Here is a 21,900-nt window from a genome sequence, read left to right on the forward strand (position 1 = left end):
CATCCTCAAAAACACCAGTGCTGTTTTCCATCTGGGGCAGGGGGCTTGGATGGACTGTCTTTGACAGTCTTGGCCAAGCCATTCCAGTCGCTGGGAGGGACGCTTTCCTACTCTCTGGGGAGGCCCCCCCTGCTCCACTGGGCTGGAGACGACTCCTTGCTGTGCCCTCCTCCTCCGCTCTGGGCCCTGGGTACTAACCCCTTGCTGAGTAGCAAGTGGAAGTGTGGTGACCCTAGGGCTGGCTGGGCAGTGGGACTGGGTTTGAGCTGGGCTCATGCACCAACTGTGAGGCTAGAGTACATCCCACCCCATTCTCAGGCCTGGGAAGTATCCTAGCTCAGCTATTTGGAGGAACCTGTCGTCGGGTTTTCCAGAACCAGCACCTGGGCACAGGTCCCAGGCTCACACCCCTGCCTGCTGGACCTGCTCCCAAATGACCCCAGTGAGGGAGGCAGAGCTGCCTGGGGCTTGCTGGGCTGGCAGGACCTTGGTGCATTCCTGCAGGCCAGTTGTTGATAAGCAGCCTGGGGGACCTTTGCAGCCTGTGGCTGAGTGGCTCTGAGCCTCAGCATGTCTGCCCCCGGCTCTACCCACCTCCTTCTCTAACAGCCCTTCTCTCCTCCTTTGCAGTGAGGACCATACACCCCTGATTGCAGGAATGTGCTCCCTCCCCATGGCAAGATACTACACGTAAGTCGTCCTGGCGCCATCCCACTTTCCCACCCAAGGGCTCTGGGGATCATGTGGGAAGAGGGAAGGAAGGCTGAGTCAGAGGATGAGGCTCTTTCTCACCTTAGAACTCTCAGGTAGTTAAGCATCATCCTCACCAAAGTGGCAACAGTCTCTTTCTGAATGTCTGCAGGACACCAGCCATTCTACTGCCTCAACTGTCCTAAGAAGTCTATAAGGGGAGTCTATACTAACCCCATTTTACAGATATGTAAACTGAAGCTCAAATAAGTTAAATAACATCGCCTGTGTCACCCAGCTACCAAAAGGCAGAGCCAGGGATCAGTCGCCACATCGTCTGTGCTGCTCCACCTGCCTCTCTGAAAGCTCAGAGACAATTTTGAATCTCAATGACAGCATCTTTATGGTGGCCTCTGTGGATTTTATTCCCAATCTGGGCTCCAGCTCTTATTCGCATTTTACCTCCTTCAAGATTTGCACCCTTTCTTATAGTTTACTACTTTGTTGTTTGTGATTTTGTCAAGTCCTTTGGGGAAGAGACAGGGCATAACAGAAAGAAAATAGGATTGACCTCTGGCAGGCATTTCATCTCCAGAGGACCTCAGCTCCTCTCCTGGGCCCTGTACCGTCCTGGACAAGGTGTGGGGGCAGGGAAGGGGAGGAGTGCTGGCCTCCTGGAGGTGACAGCCTGGCTTGGAAGGCAAGATGCATATGCAGGAAATAAGCGAATGACAAAATATAAGTCAACACTTCAGTGCATCTAGCTCTAGTCCTGCTCTCCAAGTAGGATGTTGCTGGCAGGTGAGTTGCCAGGTCCCCTTATCAAGGTTGGAGGGGGAATGAGTGTTGATAAACCTAGGGTCTTTCCAGACCTTTATTTTTATTGTACGAATAAACCTACTTCAAACATGTAGTCATTCGCTAAGGATATTACAATATAATCAGCTGCTATTGAGAGAGAAAGATCTGGAGGGGGTGGCATTGGTCCAGAGGTTCTGCCCTGACAGGTGATGGAAGAGAGCTCCCCAGGCCCTGAGAGCAGCTGACAGGCATCTTTAAAACCAGCCAGGCAACTGAGCTAATAACCTGCCTGACTTTAAAGTCTTTAAAACATGTGAAAAGCAAATTACACTTCAGTATACACTCAATCAATCCTTTTATTAAAGAGAATAAATATTTATGAAAGACTGGGGCAGGCCCAGAAAATCTAGGATAAGGCTCCCCATAACCCAAAGACATCTGAGCCTCCCTAGGAAGTTTCTCAGGAAGCCGGGGAAAGGTTCACTCCTCCTTGAGAAGGCACTGGCTCCCCACACTGCCCCGAGGGCCTGGGGGTTGCCCAAGCTGGGTGAAGGCAGGAAGTGCAGCTTCTAAAAGCGCCAGCCAAGAGGCCTTCCTTGCTTTAAGACCGACCTGGACTTTACCTGCTCTTGGGAGTAGTGCCCCATTTCATACCTGCGGAGGAGAGAAAATCCCCCAAATGTCCAGGGTGGTGATTCAGAGCATGGGGGTGGAAGGGCGTGGGCGCGAGTGGTGTCTCAAGGGAGTGGGCCACTGGCACTGTCACACTGTTCCAGAATGAAAGATGCAGATCAGAAGGCTCTGTACATGAGAGACGGCCAGCTCCTGGTGGGAGATCCTGTGGCAGACAACTGCTGTGCAGGTGAGCGTCTGTGGCCTCCACCAGCAGGTGACAGTGAGGGGTCATGACCCTTGCAGGAGTCCCCGCTAACCCTGAAGCCTGCAGGCAGAGCCAGACCAAATGTGTCCAGGCCCAGGTCCTTCCCGCCCTAGCCTTTGCCTGCCAAGGGCCTGCAACCTGGGGTCCCCCATCCCTTGACTTTCTTCTCTCTTCCCTACCAGAGAAGATCTGTGTACTTCCCAACAGAGGCCTGGACCGCACCAAGGTCCCCATCTTCCTGGGGATCCAGGGAGGGAGTCGCTGCCTGGCATGTGTGGAGACGAGAGAGGGTCCTTCCCTGCAGCTGGAGGTGAGACCCCTCCCCATTCTGAGGGACGCTGCAGACCCGGTCTGGCCTCCAGGATGCTCTGGCATCTCTGTGCCCCTCTGTGGATCCCCTGCTAGGTCCAGGTCCACACGTCCCCCTCCCTCAGGTTTCCCCCATCTCCCTCTGCACCCAGCACCAAGACCCTAGCCCTCTGGGACCTGCAGAAGGCAGCTCCCTGGGCAAAGGCCCACCCTGTCAGGTCCCTCTTTGGCCAAGCCTTGGGAGCCTCTACGGCTAATACCTAGATTGGCACCCTCATCCTGCAGCCGGCCACTTTGCCCCCACAGGATGTGAACATTGAGGACCTCTACAAGGGTGGTGAAGAGACCAAGCGCTTCACTTTCTTCCAGAGCAGCTCGGGCTCCGCCTTCAGGCTTGAGGCAGCTGCCTGGCCTGGCTGGTTCCTCTGTGGTCCAGCCGAGCCCCAGCAGCCAGTACGGCTTGCCAAGGAGAGTGAGCCCTCGGCCTGCACCGAGTTCTACTTTGAACAGAGCCGGTAGGGAGGCGGGAGGCTGAGTTCCAGCCTGGTGCCTCCAGACCAAGCTCATCCTGCTCAGAGTCTGTGGTAGGCAGAATAATGGCCCCAAACAGCGAAATCCCCAGAACCTGTGCATATGTTACCTCATGGGCAAAAGGGGCTTTGCAGATGTGAATATGTTAGGGATCTTGGGATGGGAAGACCATCTGGGCACATGCTGAGTTTAAGGTGGGCCCAATGTAAGCACAAGGGTCTAGTCAGAGGGGGGCAGGAGGGGACAGTCAGAGAGGGATTTGAAGATGCTAAACCAGGGGCCCTGAGCCAACAAATGCAGGTAGTTCCTAGAAGCTGGAAAGGCAAGGGCATGGGTTCTTCTCTAGAGGTTCCAGAAGGAGCACAGCCCTGCTGATACCTGGATTTAGTCCACTGACACCCATTTCAGACTTATGACCTCCAGAACTGTAAAATAATAAACTTGGGTTGTTGTAAGCCACTCGGTTTGTGGTAATTTGTCACAGCAGCCATAGGAAACTACTGCAGGGCCTCAGTCTACCTGTGTGCAGTGCCGGAGGCAGGGGGCTTGGTAGCTTGGTGAGTTCTTCTTGGAAGGCTGCCCACAGTCTCTCCTCCAGTCCATGCTCCGGAGCCTCTAGAAACAACCAAGAAGCTCCAAGCAGAATCCAGTCTCCTCCTCTGTGCAGGGACAAAGCCTTGGCCTGCTTTGCAATTTCAGCTCTTGCTCAAGTGCTGTGATTTTTCTACCAGACATTTCACAGTGAATCAGTTATTCAACCGACTGATCGTACTGTCAGCTGCCCGCTGGTTTTGGTGTGTGAGGAGCCAGCAGTACTAGTGAGGGGCAGGCAATGAGTGTTCCTGGACACGCTGAGTGTAAGGTTGTAATGGAGCCCCTAACTTGAGGTGACTTGGCATGGCCAGGAATACAGGAACTCAGCTGAGAGTTTGCAACTGGAACTCACATGCATCCTCAGAGCCTGAATGCGGCTCCATTTCATAGAGTATCTAGTGGTCAGCTCAACCTCAAGCAGAGAGCCTGCGGTCTCAGTCTCAGGGCTCAGAGAAGGCGTGGGCTGCTGGCGCTCTCCCTCTGTGTGTGAACTGCTCCGCATCCACCTAGCATATTCTGAGTTCCAACCAGGGGTCAGGAAAAAAAGGCTGTCATTGTCCTCAGAATGACCCTGCAAGGCAAGCATTTCCCCCTCCGTTTGACAGATGAGGAAACTGAACTAAGAGAAGTGAAATAACTTGCTGAGGGTCACAGGGGCTATACATGTCAGAGCTCAAGAGAAAACCTGGTCCATTTGACCCCAATGTCACTCCACAAATTTTTATTCCACTCCAGGAACCAGGGATAGAACTGTGAATAAAACCAAACTTCCTTGGAGCTGATAACTGAGTGGGAGAAACACTAAACAAGCAAATTAACAAATAGGAAAACACATAAGGGCACTTTTCATGATTAGAAGGTAAGGGTAGCAGGTATTCAATGAAAACATTGGATAGGGTGGTCAGGGGAGGTGACTTTTTGAAGAAGTGACATTTGAGCTGAGGCTGAAGGACAGGGAGGAGCTGGGACTGGGAATGATCCAGGCAGAGGAGTAGCAAATGCATCTGCCCTGCGACAGAAAGGAGCGCTATGTTCCAATGACAGCAGTAGGGGGGGTGGGAGTGGGGCCAGAGCCCAGAGAGGAGGGAGGGGTAGGGGGTGAGCAAGACCCACAGGTGAGCTCACAGGATTATGCGCAAAAGGAAACTGCAGAAAGCTTTGAGCAGAGACTAGACGTGATGGGCTCCACAGCTCCCGTACACTTAGGTTCTTTCCCTGGGCTGCTTCTCCATAACCTGTGTGTGCCCCAGTTACTTTATCACCTGGCTACCCCATTGTCACCATGTGTTTACCTGCTGGGACTCTGTGCTGTCTGAGCACATGCTCTGTATAATTTTGTGTCACCTGTGGCCAGAAGAGCTGCTAGTACATAGAAGGCACTGAATACGTGCAAAATCTTGAATGAATTGGTGGGTGATCCCTTGGTTCTTGCTGGATGTTCATGATACCATGTGAGGACAGCTGTGATGCAAGGGACAGATGCCCCTGAGCTGGCAGGGAGGGTTGGGCAGGGTTTAACAGAAGAAAGAGCATTTAATCTGGGCCTCAAAAAAAAAAAAAAAAAAAAAAAGTAGGAGTTTTCCAGGCAGAGAACTTGGGGATGGGCATCCTAGGCAGGAAAAACAGCTCAGGAAGGTGCCATGGAGGAGAGCTCCCAGCACGTCCAGGGTGCGGTGAGTTGGCGAAGTGGCTGGGACCCAGGGCCTGTGGCTGAGGAGTTGCTGAACATTCAGGTGGCAAGATGGGTGGGGCCCGATTGCAAATGCCTTGCGAAGGAGTTTTATCTGGGAGGCCCCGAGGAATCATCCAAGTATTACACGCAGGACCCAGATTTTAATCCTGGGCACGTGAGATCTATGTGAGACTGACCCAGAAACTGCTAGGGCCTCAAAGAGGGCCTCGGCTCTTCTCAGCTTCCTCCTCCCTCTTGTCTGCCCACCTGCCTGCTGTTTGGCACAGCCCTGGGGTCAGCTCTGGTACTCTGGTCCACCTTCACCTGACATCTGCTTCATTTTTGCTTGGTCAGCTGGTCTCTTTCATGCATGTGTTGAAAGGTAAACTTAGCTACATTGAAATTTTAAAGAGTTTACTTGAGCAGAGAGCAATTCATGAATTGGACAGCACCAAACTGCCAGCAGTTCAGGGCTCACCAAGGGAGCATGGGGAAAACTTTGATAAGGTGTTCGGGAAGCAAGAGTAAGAAAAAATGTGATTGGTTAAAGTGGACAGTTCCTACTTGGAGGGTTACTTGGCGGTTCCTGATTGGTTAAGTTTCATTTTCTTAGGCTATGACCATTCATCCTGGGTCGAATTTCAGTTTGCTTAGTAGGAACCCAGGGTGCTGGAGCCACCTCAGCCTAATAGCCTCCCAGTTAATTATGTTAACACAGGGTAACCCATTTCTACTGGCCCTTCCCTTGCGAACTGTGCCCACAACGGGCCACCCAGGCAAACCCAGGCCTCCTCCTACTAGTGGACCCTGCCCCAAGTTGGATGATGTTCTCTATATAAGTAAAAAATATTTCAAGCATCTAATAATATATGCCAATTCTACATCAGTGCTTAGAAGAGGAAGAGGAAACAAAGACTTAGAAGACATGGTCCCTACTCTTCAAGGACACACAGTACAGGCAGGAAGACCAGACTTTATGAATCAAAGCTAATGCTTGTTGACTGCTTTTTGTGAATGACTAGAAGACACTCCAAACAGCACTCAGGGGGGCTCAGATTCAAATTCTGTAGGACTCTGGTAGAAATAGTGATGGGATGTTCTTGCACTGGGGATTTAAAACTAAGAAATGGACACAGCTTTTGACAGGTGCAGTTCAGGGATGCCAAGAATATTCTTCCCCCACACCCCAAGGCTTGTCCCTTAAGTTCCTTCTTCCTGGAGACCACACCAAAGTCTTCACAACCAGGCTATGAGAGTTATTGTGCGAATGCGAGGGAGAGGCACACCCGTAGGTCTTAACCAATATTTACAACTTAGGGTGAACTGGTAGGTCCGGAGACAGATAGCCAGGCGATTGGAGGATTCTGCCAAAACAAAGAGTCTATCTTCTATCTACCCCACAGCAAACTCCAGTCTCCGCTCTAAAAAGCACAGACCCCAAGCAGCCGGGGGCGGGATCTCCGAGCGCATTGCTGAAGCCGGAAGCCTGCAGTGTGGCCTTTGGGCTGCAGATGGCGACAGAGATCAATCTTGGCACCACCTTTTGTGGGCTGGGAGCTGTGTGGGCCCTTAAATTTAAGTCAAGTACTAGGTAGCTACTGCGTGTCAGCCCCAGTGCTTCAAATCTCTGTCTCACTTACCGTAGGTGCATCCTTCTCAAACAACGTGCCAGTGCAGACCTGGGCCACGTGAAGACTTCGCAGAGCTCTGTGTGCTCCTTCCTTCTGATAACAGTTTTTTTTAGCCCCTCCTTGACCAGAGGGACACGGTCCCTGCCCTCTAGGTGCTTAGAGCCTGAGAGGCAAGATAGATATCAAACATCCACTCACTTTTACAGTTTTGCACGTAGGTGAAGGAGCACAGATGCAGGCTTAATCCCTTTTCCCTGTGACAGACGCTGCCGTGAAGCGTTCTCCTGTACGCACATTCCCTCCAACTCCCTTGGGTGGCCCTTGCCCAGGCCCAGCTCACAGAATCAGAGTGACAAAGGAGGCTGGGACCCTTGAGTTCTAGCACAGGCTCTCTACACTGGAATATTTCTCACAGACATGCTCTGAGTGTCCGTAGCCATAGGACCCAAGGTATAAAAAATAGCACTGATCACGTAAGCTTGTCTACATAAAGGACCACAGACTCAGGCACCTCCTAGCTAAGCGTTGTTCAGACTGGTTCCAGGGAATACTATTCCAGTGAATGCTTATAGGTTTCTGGGAAAAGTGGGTTACCTCTGCCTCTCCCATGCTCTCTGCTTCAGTCACACTGGTCTCCTCATTTCTCTGAAGACAAACACTCCAGGCCCGATGCCACCTCAGGGCCTTTGCACTGGGCTTCTGTTGGGAAGGCTCATTCCCTAATTATCTGCATGGCTCACTTCCTCAGTGAGGCCTAGCCTGGTGACTCCATTTAAAATTACAATACGCACTCCTTCAAATCTCAGCACTCCTAGATCACCTGTGGTACTATCACATTATGATAGACTCTATAATTTATTTTCTATTTATTTTAGGTTTTTCCCTCACTCTCTGCTAGAATGCAAGATTCACAGGGCACAGGTTTTAGTCTGTTTTGTTCGTTTATATAACACCAGCATGCATGAGCATCTGTGGCATGGGTCAGGCACTCAGCGACAATTCCTGAATGCATAAAAAAATAATGCACAGGGAGTTGGGAGAAACGTGGTTAGTCAGGTCTCCAAGGGCATCCATCCTAGGAAGCCCAAGCAGGGTTTCCAAAAGAGTCCAACTTAGAGGCCAGGCTCTATGGAGGATAGCACCAGGACCCCTGTCCAGATTTGTCAGGAAGAACTGTGGCAATGGGCAGGTGGGAGGAGTGGAGAAAGGGTCTAGTCCCCAGATGGAGGGCTAGTGAGGGGTGGATGGGGCCTCAGGGCTCCCACCCAATGTCTGAAGCACTTTGCATGGTGTCTCGTTTTTCCATTGCAACGTAACAAACCAACCCAAAACGTAGCGACTTACTATTTCTCCTGATTCTGCGGGTTGGCTGGCTGTGTCCTCTGCTGGTCCTGCCTAGGCTCCCACACATTCAGCTGGGGGTGCGGCTGGGCTGGAAGGTCCAGGGTGGTCCCACCCACGTCTGGTTGTTGGTGCTGGCTGTCGGTGGGGGGCCTTGGCTTTCCTCCATGTCTCCTCCCATCCTCCAGCAGACGAGAGTGAACCTCCTTAGCTGGCAATCTTCGTGCCGTTTTTCACAAAGGGAAAGGTGGAAGCTGCAAATCCTCTGGAGGCCTGGGCTCCAGAACTCACACACTCACTCCTGGCATATCCTGTTGGTCAAAACAAGTCACTCAGGGGATTATAGGTAGAGAAACAGACTCTACCTCTTGAAGGAGGCACTGCAAAGAATTTGTGCCCAAAGTCACTATGAGTGAATGGAAGAGGAGAGGGTTAAGCACACGCTGACTGGTTCCTGAATGTCCGCTCCTGCCCATCATGTTAGCTGCCTCCACAAGGAACTCTGAGGTGGGCTGTGCAGGCAGGTAAGCTCTTCATTCATTCCTTCCCTCATGTGTCAGACGTTCCTGAGTGCCCATGATGTTCAAGTGCAGTGCTGGGCATGAAGGAGGCAGAACTGAGTGGGGCCCGGTACTTGGTGCTCCCAAGGAAGATGGGAAAGCCAGCCCCACCCCACCCAAGCTCTTGTGTGTTCTTCATCTTGCTCCGTGGTCTGAATGCTAACTGGGAAGCCAAGGGAGAGGGTCGGCCCTTGGAAGGACTTCCAGAGGGACGTGAAGCCCAGCTGGAACCCCAGTGCGTGGCAGGTAGACTGGAGAAACAGGGCCAAGTCGCTAAGATGGAGGGGCACAGACACAAGCAATGTGGAGGAGGAACACCAGAAAGCAGAGGATCTGTGGTGGAGAACTGGGTTCTGAAGTGGAAAAATCCCTTCTGCCTCAGAGCAACTAACCTCTGGTGCCCCTGGCAGTATCATCATGATAAAGGGACTTGTGCTATTTTTCCAAGGGCTCCTTCCTTTTTTTTTTCCTTCCTTTCCTCCCTCCCATGTGTATTTACTGGATCCTACTTTAGCTTCTGTGCCAGGAGCTCCGTGTGAGGTCTGACTTCCCAGCCTTCTCCAATCCACACACTGCCCCATGCTCTTTCTTGCACTCCCGAGCCCTGAGTTCAATGCTGAGCACACAGTGAGAGCTTCATCGGTGGCTTTGAGTGATTCTGAGCCACAGATGCGACCTGCAAGGAAGATCAAAGACTGTTTCCACAGATGTTCTCAAGAGTAGCCTGATCCTTATCCGAGGCTGTCTCCACGGCTTGCCCCTTTACACCAACTCTGAGGAAGCCCTTGACATTGTATGATGTTTCCTATGTTAAATAATAATTTGCCCTCAGGGCACCAGAGGGTCTCAAATTCTCTTGACCAGCATCCAAATTCTCAGGATCAGCTGAAATGCTGGTTACAAATGAAGATTCCTAGGCCCCCACCTCTAACCGGCTCATACAAAGTTGTAGGGCTGAGCCCAGCAACCTGAATTTCCAGAAAGCCTCCCTCCAGAATGAGAATGATGATTCTTGGGAAAAGTCTGAGGATCCCCAACGCCTACTGAATGTCACCTCTTCCATGACCATTTCTGCCACTGATGCCTAATAGACAGAATTTCTCCTTCCCAACACCAGCTTTTTTTTTTCTTTTCTTTTCTTTCTTTCTTTCTTTTTTTTTTTTTTTTTGAGACAGTCTTGCTCTGTCGCCTGGGCCAGAGTGCAGTGGTGTCATCATAGCTCACTGCAACCTCAAACTCCTGGGCTCTAGTGATCCTCCTGCCTCTGCCTACCTAGTAGCTGGGACTACAGCACTTGCTACTGCGCCCGGCTAAGTTTTTCTCTTTTTAGTAGAGACAGGGATCTGCTCTTGCTCAGGCTGGTCTTGAACTCCTGACCTCAGGCGATCCTCCCACCTCAGCCTCCCAGAGTGCTAGGATTACAGGTGTGAACCACCACGCCTGGCCTACCCACCAGCTTTAAGATGTCACATGAGTTAAAAATAAAGCCACCTGTCATAGATCACAAGTCGGCCCCACAGAAGCTAGATCCCAGTCAGGGTTCATGACGCTCGGTATGCGCATGTTGCCATGACAAAAAGGGAATAATTAAAACAGGAAGTTGAAAATCAAAACAGAACTCTCCTATATAGAAGCATGTGCCACAGCTGTGACCCAACATGTCACCCAATGCTCATGCTCTTTAGTCATAGAAGATCATGGAAAATCATTCTCATTATGACAGGCTGCTCCTCAGTCATTACTCCCCACACACCCAGCCAGGGAGGCAGAGGAGATGACCCGGTACGGAAACTCAGGGAAGTGTGGTTCTGAGAATTCACATCCCTTCCCAACAAAAGAGACAGGAACACTGAGGGTTTGGACTCCACTAGGGGCGGGAGGTGCTTTGCCCAGGGCTGGCTGGCGTGGAGCCGGGAGTATGGTTTTTTGGGTAAGTGCTCAAGGTTGGTGCTGCCTCTGTCCCTGTTCTAGAGGCTGGGTCTCTCTCCTTACTGTGTAGTCGCTGGGTACAGCTTTGTTTTACCTTATAGACAGCACTCCCCGGGCCTGGCCAATCGCTTGACCAAAAGGATGGGCGCTCTTGCTCTGAAGAGATCCTGACAAGAGAATATGGGTGGGGAAGAGCCCATTCCCACTTCCCACATAACCCTGCTGGCAGTGGGTGGGCATAAACCCTTTTATCAATGTTCTTATTATATGGCACCAGACGGTGAGCTCCTAAGGGGCAGCGGCTTTGACATTTTTATTTCTGTATACAGTCACATGTCTTTTAATGACAGGGATATGTTCTGACAAATGCATTGTTAGACAATATCGTCTTTGTATGAACATCGGAGTGTACTTACCCAAATCTAGATGGCATAGCCTAGTACATGCCTAGGCTACACAGTAAGGCCTGTTGGTCCTAGGCTGCAAAGCTGTACAGCATATTACTGTACTGAAGACTGTAGGCAACTGTAACACAATGGTAAGGATTTGTGTGTCTAAATATATCTAAGCATTGAAAAGGTACAGCAAAAATATGGTCTTATAATCTCATGGAACCACCATTATACATGTGGTTCCTTATTGACCAAAACATCGTTATATGGTGCGTGACTGTACTCACATGAACATGAAGCTGTTAGGCCACTTCATATAGATGTTCAGGTTTTACACCGTGTAACTCTAGAGGGCACCACCCCTATTCTGATATCATAGACTTGAATATTTATTATGACAATGTAATAACGTTGGCTATAAGCTACCTTGTACTAAAAAAGCCAGCATTTCTAATGACTTTCTAGCTGATGGGAATAAAATGAGAAAAGGAAGCCTTTTGCTAATTCACTCCAAGGAGCCAAAAGCAGTTTGAGCAAAGCATACAATCAGATCATGAAATTCACTGAGGTTTGCTAAATGCCTGGTCTTTATCAGGAGGGCATTATGGAGTCACCACAGATGATTTCGAGCAGGGGAATGACATGATCAGATTCGCCTCCTAAAATAATTGCTTCTGGCTGCTGACTGGGAAGTGGGTTGTTGGCACAGCCTCCCAGGTGTTTCCCTGCCCCAGTGTTGCTCCTCTCCACTCCAGCGGAGAGATGATGAGTGCCTAACTATCGTTGCAGGAAGCTGGAGAGAAGTGAATGGATTTAAGGCCTGATCAGGAGGTAGAGTTGACAGACTTTGGTGATTTATTTTATGCAAAGTGAAGGACTCATTGTTGAGGTGTTTCTAGTTTTGGTGTCTATTGATAGATGTTTCTACTAACGGGTGGTGATTCTATTGATGAGGGTGATTCTATTCACTGAATAGGAATGATGGGGAAGAAAGTGGCAGTTTGCAGGGAAAGATGATAAGCTCTGCTTTTGACTGTGTTGAGTTTTGAGGTGTATGTAAACCTCCAGGTAGAGACATTCAGTGCACAGTTATGTGTGCAGATCTGGAGTCCACGAGAGAAATTTTGGAGTTTTCATCATAAAAAAAATAATTCAACTTATGGGGTAAATGAATGGGGAGAGAGATCAGTTTAAGAGAGAAGATGGCCCAGGAGAAAGAGATACTTGAGAGGCAGGCAGAAGATGAAGCAACTTCAGAGGCAGAAGGAAAACCAGGAGACATGGAGTTATGGAACCTAGATAAGAGAAGGTGCTGCTCAGAGCAAGGGTCTACAGAGTCAAACAGTGGATCAAATCTGGTAAAGTCTGAAAAGTGTTCATTGAATCTAGGAGGTAAGAGACCCTAGAGCACTTTCGGGAGAGTGGTTCAGTGAAAGCTAAGATGAAAGGTCTTCAGGAGTGAGTGGAAAGTGAGAACATAGTGACAGTTCTCACAGAGATAGTTCTTTTAATAAATTCAACTGTGAAGGGGAGGAGAGAGAGAGGGGTGTAGCTAGAGGGAGACATGGGGCTAAGGGTAGAAATTGCCAAGATGTGACATATTTAAACAAGTGTAAAAGCTGATAGGAAGGACCCAGTGGAGAAGAACAAGTTGGGGAAAACAGAGTGGGGTGCCGGATGGGATGGGTTAGGGGGTGAGTGCACGGGCTCTGGAGTAAACCTGTCTGGATTCAAATTTCTACTGTGCTACGGCTCATTGGGGAAAATGGCATGAAATTGATGTACTCAAGTTTCTTTTAAAATTGTAAATGCAGTAGAGGCACATGCTTTTATCTTTTCCTGATGCATGTGGGAGAAAAGAAAAATGCCAATGACCATTTTTAGACTTAGCAAGAATTCTTTTCAATATTTACACTATTTAAAGATATGGATTTCTCTGACGATTAGAGATGTTGAGCATTTTTTCATACTTTTTTTTTTGGCCATTCTTCTGTCTTCTTTTGAAAAATTTCTGTTCATGCCCTTTGCCCACTTTTTGATAGGGTTGTTTGATTTTTTCTTGCTGATTTTCCTGAGTTCTAAATAGATTCTAGTTATCAGTCCTTCATCGGATGTGTAGCATGCAAGATTTTTTTTCCATTCTGTGAGTTGTCTATGTTTCATGTACCATTTATTGCTGTGGAATAAACCGCCCCCAAAAATTAGTGGTTTAAAAAAAAAAAAAAAGACAGTATTTATTCTGCTTGTGAATCTGTAACTGGGCAGGGCTCAGTGGGGACATCTTGTCTCTGCTTTATCTGTTTATAGCTGAGGGGCTCCAAGGATGAGGACTGCAGTGATCAGAGGGCCCCCTTACTCACAGGCCTGGAGGTCACTGCTGTCTCTCTGCTGGGACCTCAGTGGGACTGGTGGCTAAAACACCTTCACACAGCCTCTTCATGCCACATGGGCTTCTTCACAACATGGCGACTGGGTTCCAAGAGTGAGTGTCTGGAGAGAGAGCGAGAGCCAGGCAGAAAGAAGCTGTATAACTTTTGATGCTCTAGCTTCAGAAGTCATTCAGCGTAACTTCTGCCTCATTCTACTTACTCACTAACACCAGCCCACATTCAGAAGAAGGAAAATCAGAGCCTATCTCTTAATGAGAAGAGTCTCAAAGAATTTGTGGGTGTGTTTTAAAACCACAACAGCAACACATTGCCACGTAAGGCAGAAAATTCAAATTGTGAAGTTTTCTTTATCAGGGTTATTTCTACAGGCCATTACAACAGTTTCTGAAGCTTTCAGTATCTTATAAGTTTCCTTTGTTCAAATACTTGAAAGGGCATATTTATTTTAACTAAGAACAGAAGAATTGGTGATTGTAATGGGTATTTATAATGCACAGGAGAAAAAGTGCTAGTCTGTGGCTGTTCTCAGTTTCATGCCTCTCACATGGATTCTTTGAACAAGTTTTTGTCGTGGAACCGCATTTCTCCTACCAAAGCTGTGAGGGAGCAGGGACGCCTGTCTGTATCCCTGAGAACTTTTTGTTTGGTTGTTAATTACGAAGACTAGCAGCTGTATAAGAAATATTATTTGTATGATAAAGAAAAAAATCAGGCCTTTAGGCTTAAAATTTTCCCAGTAGAAATGAAATAAGTACGAGATAGGATTCTATTTAGTAATAGCGGGATAAAGAGCATAGAGTATTTTTCCTCCACCTGAGTAAGCTTGGGCAGGTGAAGTGAGTGGATACTAATATACGAATATAGGCTTGTGGGGGAAACTGAGTGAGCTTGTCGAGTGTGCATGCCAAGCCCTCAGCATGGCACACAAGGGGTGCTCTCTAAGTGACTGGGTGAGACTGGTGATGGGAGTGCTGTGAGGAGGCTTAGTGAGACCCAGAGCAAAAGTGCAGAGACTGGCTTGGGTAAGTGTGGGCTCCTGCCTCTCCTGGATGAGGGAGAACAGGAACAATAATAAGTGAAGCTTCAACAGGTTTTAATGCAGGCTGATGGGGAACCAAGAAAGTCTCCTTCTAGTAGCTTCTGTTATTTTGCTAGAAACGAGGGAAGAGTGGAGAAGTTTTAAAATATTTTCTGTGGAGATGAGACAGCCAGTTAATTACAGAAACATGAAAGGGTTGCCAACAGCCACAGGCCAGTTGGTTTGGGATGTCATCGATGCGCGTGGGGAGCGTCTACCACGAGCTGCTGAGGGGCTCAGGGGCTCTGGGGTGGGATCCGAGAGGGCAGAGCTTGGGCAGATCCAGAGCTGTGTCCCGCAGTGCAGGGGGAGGGCAGAGGAGCCAAGCGGTGGAGAATATCGACAAGAGAATGGTCCAAGTGAGCGACTGAGAGGAAGTGGAGACCTCCAGGGAGGAGGCGTTAGAGCAAAGCGGAGCAGTCAGAAGACTGGCGGTCTCGGTGTGGTGGAAGCGCATGAGCAGTGGGAATGATGGACGCGGGGAGGGAACAGGCTGCACAGACTACCTGCTGTCCGTTGTGGTCAGAGGTAGGATGCTTGGATTTGAACTTTTTAGAGGCGAAGAGGTTGTGAGTGATGCCGAGGCACGTGATGTGACTCTGGCAGTGGATATGCGGAGGTAGCAGAGGTGAAAGGCACTGGAAGTGAGCAATCAAGGGATGGAGAGGTCCCAGCGTCGGGCATCCAAATAGACATCAGGGTCCCTTGAGGTTTAGCACAAAGAGGAGGACTCGGTTCCAGGTCCCAAATATTTAATAAATAGAGGGGAATGACCAGGAGGTCAGTAGCCAAAAGCGACAAAGAGAAGTGTTCAAAGGACTGGGGATTTTGTGTTGTAAGAGCTAGAAAAGTCATGATCCAAAAATGTCAGTGAAGAGACGACCCCGTGCTGGCCCCAACTCCTGGCCCTGAGACATCTGGGTGGCAGGGGCGTGAGCTTTCTCCTGGAGAAAGCTGTGGGGAAGCACGGTCTCAGGGGACAGCCAGGCCCCAGCCTAGGCAAGAGTTGGGAAAATAGAAAAGATAATAGATAGACTCATTTATTTAAGGAATAACTATTGAGCGCCTGCTATGCATGTGACACTGTTTGGGGCATTGAGATCCATCTGTGAATAAAACATAGTACGAAATTTATATTGTGGGGACAGGCAATAAACACCTGAGCAAACACATACTGATCTAATTTCAGATAGTAACACAGGCTGTGCAGAAAAAAATAGCACTACTTGATGGAAAGCGAAGGATGTGCGGAGGAAGTGGGGGTTTGTAACAAATTGTGTCTTCTAAAGGGAATGGAGGGTGCTGTGGGAGTTGTGTTGATGGCAAGCCTAGATACACGTTATTGGATTAATGCTTGCCGGAATAAACAGCTTTACTGAATAGCAGATGGAGGAAAGCGCTTCAGGATTTGCAAATCATCACTATGAGACATGTGATTTTGCAGAATAACTGCTGGAGTTCTCACAGCAATTCAATCCCACTGAGGCCCTCTGGGGGAAGCTGTGGTCAGTGCAATCTCTCTCCCACCTGCTTCATCTCAAGACTGATGACAGACAATTGCAACCCCTGCCCACAGCCCCAGAGATCACAGAACCACCGCAAGCAGAGCAGACGCTGCTGTGTGGGGACGAGGGCAGCCTCTGAGGCGGTTTGCACGCAGCTCAGGAAGCAACGGCATTCTCAGAGCTGAGCAAAGGGAAGTGGCTAGCACTTCAGACATGGCACTTATTAAGGCTTGGAGGAGATTTTTTTAGGGCTAAGAAAAGGAAGTTTTACTTCACCAGAGGTTAGTAAACATAGGAAAGTTATATTCTTAACAGATCTCTAAATAAGTTAGAGGAAGACCAGGAGCAATACCTGGGGGATAGACTATAACTGACTGGGGGACACTCTGGAGGTGCCCTCATTCCAGGTGGTCCCCCCGGCAGCAGCCCTCGGGGGCCCCTGTGATCCTCTCTGGTGCCATGATTGGCCAGGGCATGGGAAATGCCACTCGGGGTCGGATCGGTGCCTCCCTTGTCTGATTGTCCTTTGTCATGAGTCTACTGCCCTCTTTCCTGATCTCTCTTAACCTTGGCCTCTTCCTAAGATCATGACGAAGGTACTTTTTTTTTTTTTTAGCTATAGTTAAAGACTTTCCCTTTAAAAATGACCTAATTAATTCATTATTGCCTCATGTATTCCCACTTTCTGAGCTCTTATTGTAATACATTCAAGATACTATCGTAGAAAATAGGGACCTAAAGGTAAAAATGTTATAACCCAGCAGGGAGAACAGACATGTTTTTTTTTTTTTGGATAGCATTACAAAATAATGTAAACGTTGGTTTTCCCTTCACCCCACACTTTTCTCTTTCAGGAATCTCCAAGACTTCAACCATCTCTTACAAATCTTTATCTTCAGTCTTCTCTTCCAACTTCCAGCTTCATACGTCCAGCTGGACACCTCCATTTGGTGTCACCTGAATCTCAAGCACAACACAGCTCAGACTGAATTAACATCTCCCCTCACTATCCTCAGAGACAATCTGTCCTCCCTCTTCTCAGATCATCTTTCTCAATGAATGGTGCTACTGCCCCCAAATAAGAAAATCCTTGTTTCCTACTCTCCATCCACATTCAATAGTCACCTCCTGCATTCAGTAGTCACCAATTCCCATTGACTGCACCTCCTAAATATTTCTGGGTCTTCTCTCCACCTGATGGTCAGCACCACTGTTTATACCTTCGTCTCCCTTTCTGTGGGTTACGGAGGCAACTTCCCGGCCAGTCTCCTTACCACGAGGTTTCACCTTGTTCTAAACCTCGGTCCACACTGCTGCATCTGGGTGCTACCCTGCCTCTTCCTCCATGGCTCCCACATGCTTTTAGCTCAGACAAGGCCCCTCAGATTCTGGGCCCTGCCGACCCCCCAGGTCCTTTCTCCATTGCCCTCACAGCTCCTTGGCTGTGTGGCATATTTAATAACTGCCATTGCGAGCTTCTCGCAGGTTCCCCAGGACCCTGTGGTCTCTCGCAAGTTCTGTCTTTGCATTTGCCGCTCCTTTTGTTTAGAAAATCATTCTTCTCCCATGTCCCTGGCTAATTTTACTCATATTTTAGAGCTCAGCTAAGGACTCAACCCTTCTGGGAAACCATGTGCAGCCCTGCGGCCTGGATCACCCCCAGCACAGCACTTGCTAAACTGCATGTGAATCGGGAGCTTCTTCCACTAACCTGTAGGCAGCTCAAGGACAGGGACATGCCCTGTGTGTTCATATCTGCGGTGACTACATTGTAGTAGGTACTTGATACATGTGTGATAAGTGAATAAATGAAAAAAAAGGAAGAAAGAATGAAAGGAAGGGAGGAAGGGAAGAGCAAGAGGGAAAAGGAGAGAAATGTAGAGTGCACAGGGATGAAGAGGAGCAATGACTAACTCATGCGGGAGACAGGCAGTAAAGGCCTCAAGGAACAGGCAATGTTTGGGCCCAGTGTTGAGGGAGCGGGAGCAGTTATCCAGGCAGAGTCAGGGCAAGAGGGTTTTTATACAGAGCTGAAGTATGCAGGTAAGAAAAGTGGTGAAATGTTGGTTTATCTGTCAGGATTCAGTTACAGATGATAGCAAGTACTCTAGCTGGTTTAATTGGGAAATGTTTTCATTATAGAGAATTAGGCACTTACAGAATCACATGGGGGACCAGAGGAATGGGCTTTAGACTGGACATCCAAGAATAATTCCCAGAGGAACACTGCGGAGCTGGCTTGCTGGGGAGCCATCATCTCTGTCACAGTTGGGAAGATGCTGTTACATTGCTGGCTCCAGCTTCACAGCACGAGAACCCAGTGCATGGATCATGCAGCTGTTGGCTCCAGAAGCATGTGTCTAGAGATCAGAAAGATACCCCAGAAGCATGCTGTGCTTGCTAAAATCTAAACTACAAAAATGGATGGCTCTCCCCCAAATAATGCATTTCAAATTTAGGCCTTCCAAGAATGTGTCTGCTTGGCAGAACTGAAGTCACATCTGGAACTCTAGCTGCAAGGGAGTCTGAGAAATATGGCTTCTACTTTCCCGGCTCTGCAGGGACAAGCTGGAAGAATGCTAAAAGAGATGTGAGGAGGCAGGCTACCATCTGCAGTGCCTCTTCCCACATCTGCTGAATTGTAGTAACCATAAATGGCCTGGGAATGACAGCAGCAATAAGCCAAAGCTTTCTGTTATTTCTCCTCCTGCTCCATAGGCCCTGTGGGGCTGTGCAGTTTGCTTACCTTATGCCTGGGGTAGAAAGTTGAGCCAGCACTCTCACATTTTTCTCAGTGAAGCCATGATCCTTTCCTGGTTTTCACCTTGCAGCTTAGAGCCCAGCATCAGCATGTCTGGCCTGGTGCTCATGTGGTGGCTGAGTCACAGTGACACGTCTGCTATTCTCCTGTGTGGGAGCGTAGAGGGCACAGCCCAGCACTGGGAGGACAAGGTCTTGTCCCACTATGAACCCTACTCCTCAACAGCTGTGTGACCCTGGACAAAGTACTTCAATATCCTGAATCTCATGGATATTCTTAACATCAAAATGCTCACCCATAAAGTGAGGGATCGAGCTGGCATCTGCTGCTCCACCACCACAGATGACTCAATGCTTTCTGTGTCTTTGTGTCACTCTCTCAAATTCAAAGTCTTCAGGAGAAGTATCCATGTGGTCTGTCTTTGCCCATGTGCCCAAACTCTCCTCACTATCCAGGGAGGAGGAAGGGAGTGTTTGGTTCTTTCTGGTTATGAAATGGAAGGCAGAGCCCTATCTCCTGCCAAGACATGACCCATGGAAGGTTAATCCCCAAATGGAAAGCACGTTTAGTTGATGGATAGAAAATGCAACAGGCACTAACTGTGAACACTTGTATAATTTTATACATCTTTGAATAGGGATTGCCTACTTTGGCCTCCTCTTGGGCACTGATATCCATGAAATCACAAGTTTAATATGCTAACTGTATTTATTTCTATTGCATCTTAAAACAAACACATAATTATACTATTAAAATATAAACATATTCTAGGATCTGAAATTACTTCATGTACCACTAGCGATATAGTAATACTAATATATCACACACTTTGGAAACACAAATGTAAATGGCATGTGAAGTGTTGACAAGATTAGCATAGCATGTTGATTGTGTGCATCAGTCAGCTTTCTGTGGATAAGCAATGGAAATGGACTCAGACTAATTTAAACATAAATTGATTGAAAATTTTTTGAAAAAAATGTATTGCAATCTGTTGAAAAAATTATCAGGTCTGTTCCCAGAATCAATGGGAAGCTGGAGAATTGGCTCAGAAAATGGACAGAAATCAAGGCCGGTTCTTTTGTAGAGGGTGGGGAAAAAGCCAAGGAAGATAGAGGGAGAGGGGCCATTCAGAGAAGGAGTATTCTGCCCTAATGTTCTGTTCTTTCTTAAAAGCTGGAAAACTGGAGATTATTTTGAGGTTAGATGCACTCGTGTTCAGGCCAACAGGTACTAATTGAGTCTGGTGCTAGTCACAAGAAAAGCCACAAATGACAAGATGAAGACAAGAGCATGTCAGGCCAAGCGCTGGCCACTGAGGGAGACACAGAAGGATAGGCGTTGGGACTCCCATCTGTGAAGTTGGCCTGGTGGCCACCCTTGCAGGCGCTGTGCAACTGTGTGTCCTACAGCACCGAGGAGGCACTTTCATCACCCATCACACAGGTGAAGAAACTGAGGCTCAGAGAAGTTAAGTAACTTATCCCAGTTAGTAAGTGGGGCAGACAAGAATCAAACTCAGACCTTTGTGACAGAAAGCTGCGTTTGTAATCACGGCATATTCATGCTCCTTCTTAGCAGAGGGTATCTAACAAGCTCAAACAAGCCGAGATTTAAATGCCACAGGGAAGTTCCAAACAGCCTGTGAGGAGGGAGAGATTGCAAATGCCTAGGAGATCAGGAAGGATTTGTAAGGGAGGAAAAATAATCTTTTCCTTAGTCCTCGTAAGTTCTTAGTTGGAACGGACCCCTGTAACAAAAGACAGATTAGCAAGAGGAAAACAAATGGACGTTTGTTAACATGTGTATTTCATATATTCATGGAGGACACTCGGGGACTGGGTAGTTATCAAAGAGGTGGCTTTGAATTCCAGCTTATAGAGGATCTCAATAAAGAGCAGTTTTCAGAGAAGTGACAAGACAAAGGAAGAGGACTTTGAGTCTCCAGGGACAGCGACTTGTGGGAAGGCAAGGAAATATATTAAAATAAAGGCTAGTTTGTAAAGCTTGCTCATGTGAATTCCTCGGGTGCCATCTCCAGACTGCTGAGTCTAAAGCCATATTCAGTGGGAAACCTTTGCACTCCCTGGTAGAAGGGCCAGGAGAGCAGGACACGTGCAGTCTTCGGGAACGTGTGTTCTGCTGTTGGGCACATGGAGGGAGGGCAGAGGGCTTTCCAGCCTCTGCTTCTCATTAGCTGCCTGCAGCTCAGAACAATCCTTATGCAAAAGGAGCACATTTTGGGGGACATATTCTGGTTTCCCACAAGTTTGTGAAGGAAACAGGGTTGGATATGGGCCTTGGGGGCTGTCCAGGGTTTCAATGGGTAAATATGTGGGAGTTGGAGAGAGCAAAGGAGGCCCAAGAAAGCCGGGGGTTAGAGCCAGTGGGAAGGCAGGGAGGGATGAAGGCGCGATGGCGATGAGGGGCATGAGAAGGGGTCTCCCTTGCCTGCAAAAGGAGGCATTTGCATTTTAAGGTTGGGATAGGAGTCCTGATCTGATCAGAGCTATGCTTTAAAACAGCTATTCGTAGATATTTTAATAGCTCATTTCAGGAATCTTTTTTTAAATGTGGGAAACCAACTTTCCATTTTTAAAAGGACATTAATAAAAATAACAAGTTGCACCTACGATAACCATTATTAAAAGAAAGGCTGTTTTTACATTTCCTCATTTGCTCCATGAGACCTCTCAGAAGAAATGACAGCTCTTCTCAAGAAAGCAGAGGTGACAACAACACCCTGATATATTTAATTATCAAGCACTGGGCTCTCAATTTTCTCGTTTCATTTGGCTCATTCTTAAACCTGGCACTGGTCCAAGCACCGCCATGT

General features: G+C 48.3%; 1 protein-coding gene across 1 annotated transcript; it reads left to right on the plus strand.

The window, feature by feature from the left end:
• Nucleotides 1–658: 658 nt before the first annotated feature.
• On the plus strand, nt 659–3,199 carry IL1F10 (interleukin 1 family member 10). The gene is made up of 4 exons (XM_069495105.1): nt 659–690; nt 2,268–2,353; nt 2,554–2,681; nt 2,987–3,199. The coding sequence occupies exons 1-4, from the start codon at nt 659–661 to the stop codon at nt 3,197–3,199; spliced, it is 459 nt and encodes a 152-aa protein (XP_069351206.1).
• Nucleotides 3,200–21,900: the final 18,701 nt, after the last annotated feature.

This window comes from Eulemur rufifrons, chromosome 19 (genome assembly GCF_041146395.1).
Source record: "Eulemur rufifrons isolate Redbay chromosome 19, OSU_ERuf_1, whole genome shotgun sequence".
Classification (NCBI taxonomy): Eukaryota; Metazoa; Chordata; class Mammalia; order Primates; family Lemuridae; genus Eulemur; species Eulemur rufifrons.

Coding starts and splice junctions, on each gene's coding strand:
- IL1F10 (XM_069495105.1), top strand. CDS start 659: ATGTGCTCCCTCCCCATGGCAAGATACTACAC. Junction 2,354..2,553: donor GGCAGACAACTGCTGTGCAG/GTGAGCGTCTGT, acceptor CTTCCCTACCAG/AGAAGATCTGTGTACTTCCC. Junction 2,682..2,986: donor GTCCTTCCCTGCAGCTGGAG/GTGAGACCCCTC, acceptor TTGCCCCCACAG/GATGTGAACATTGAGGACCT.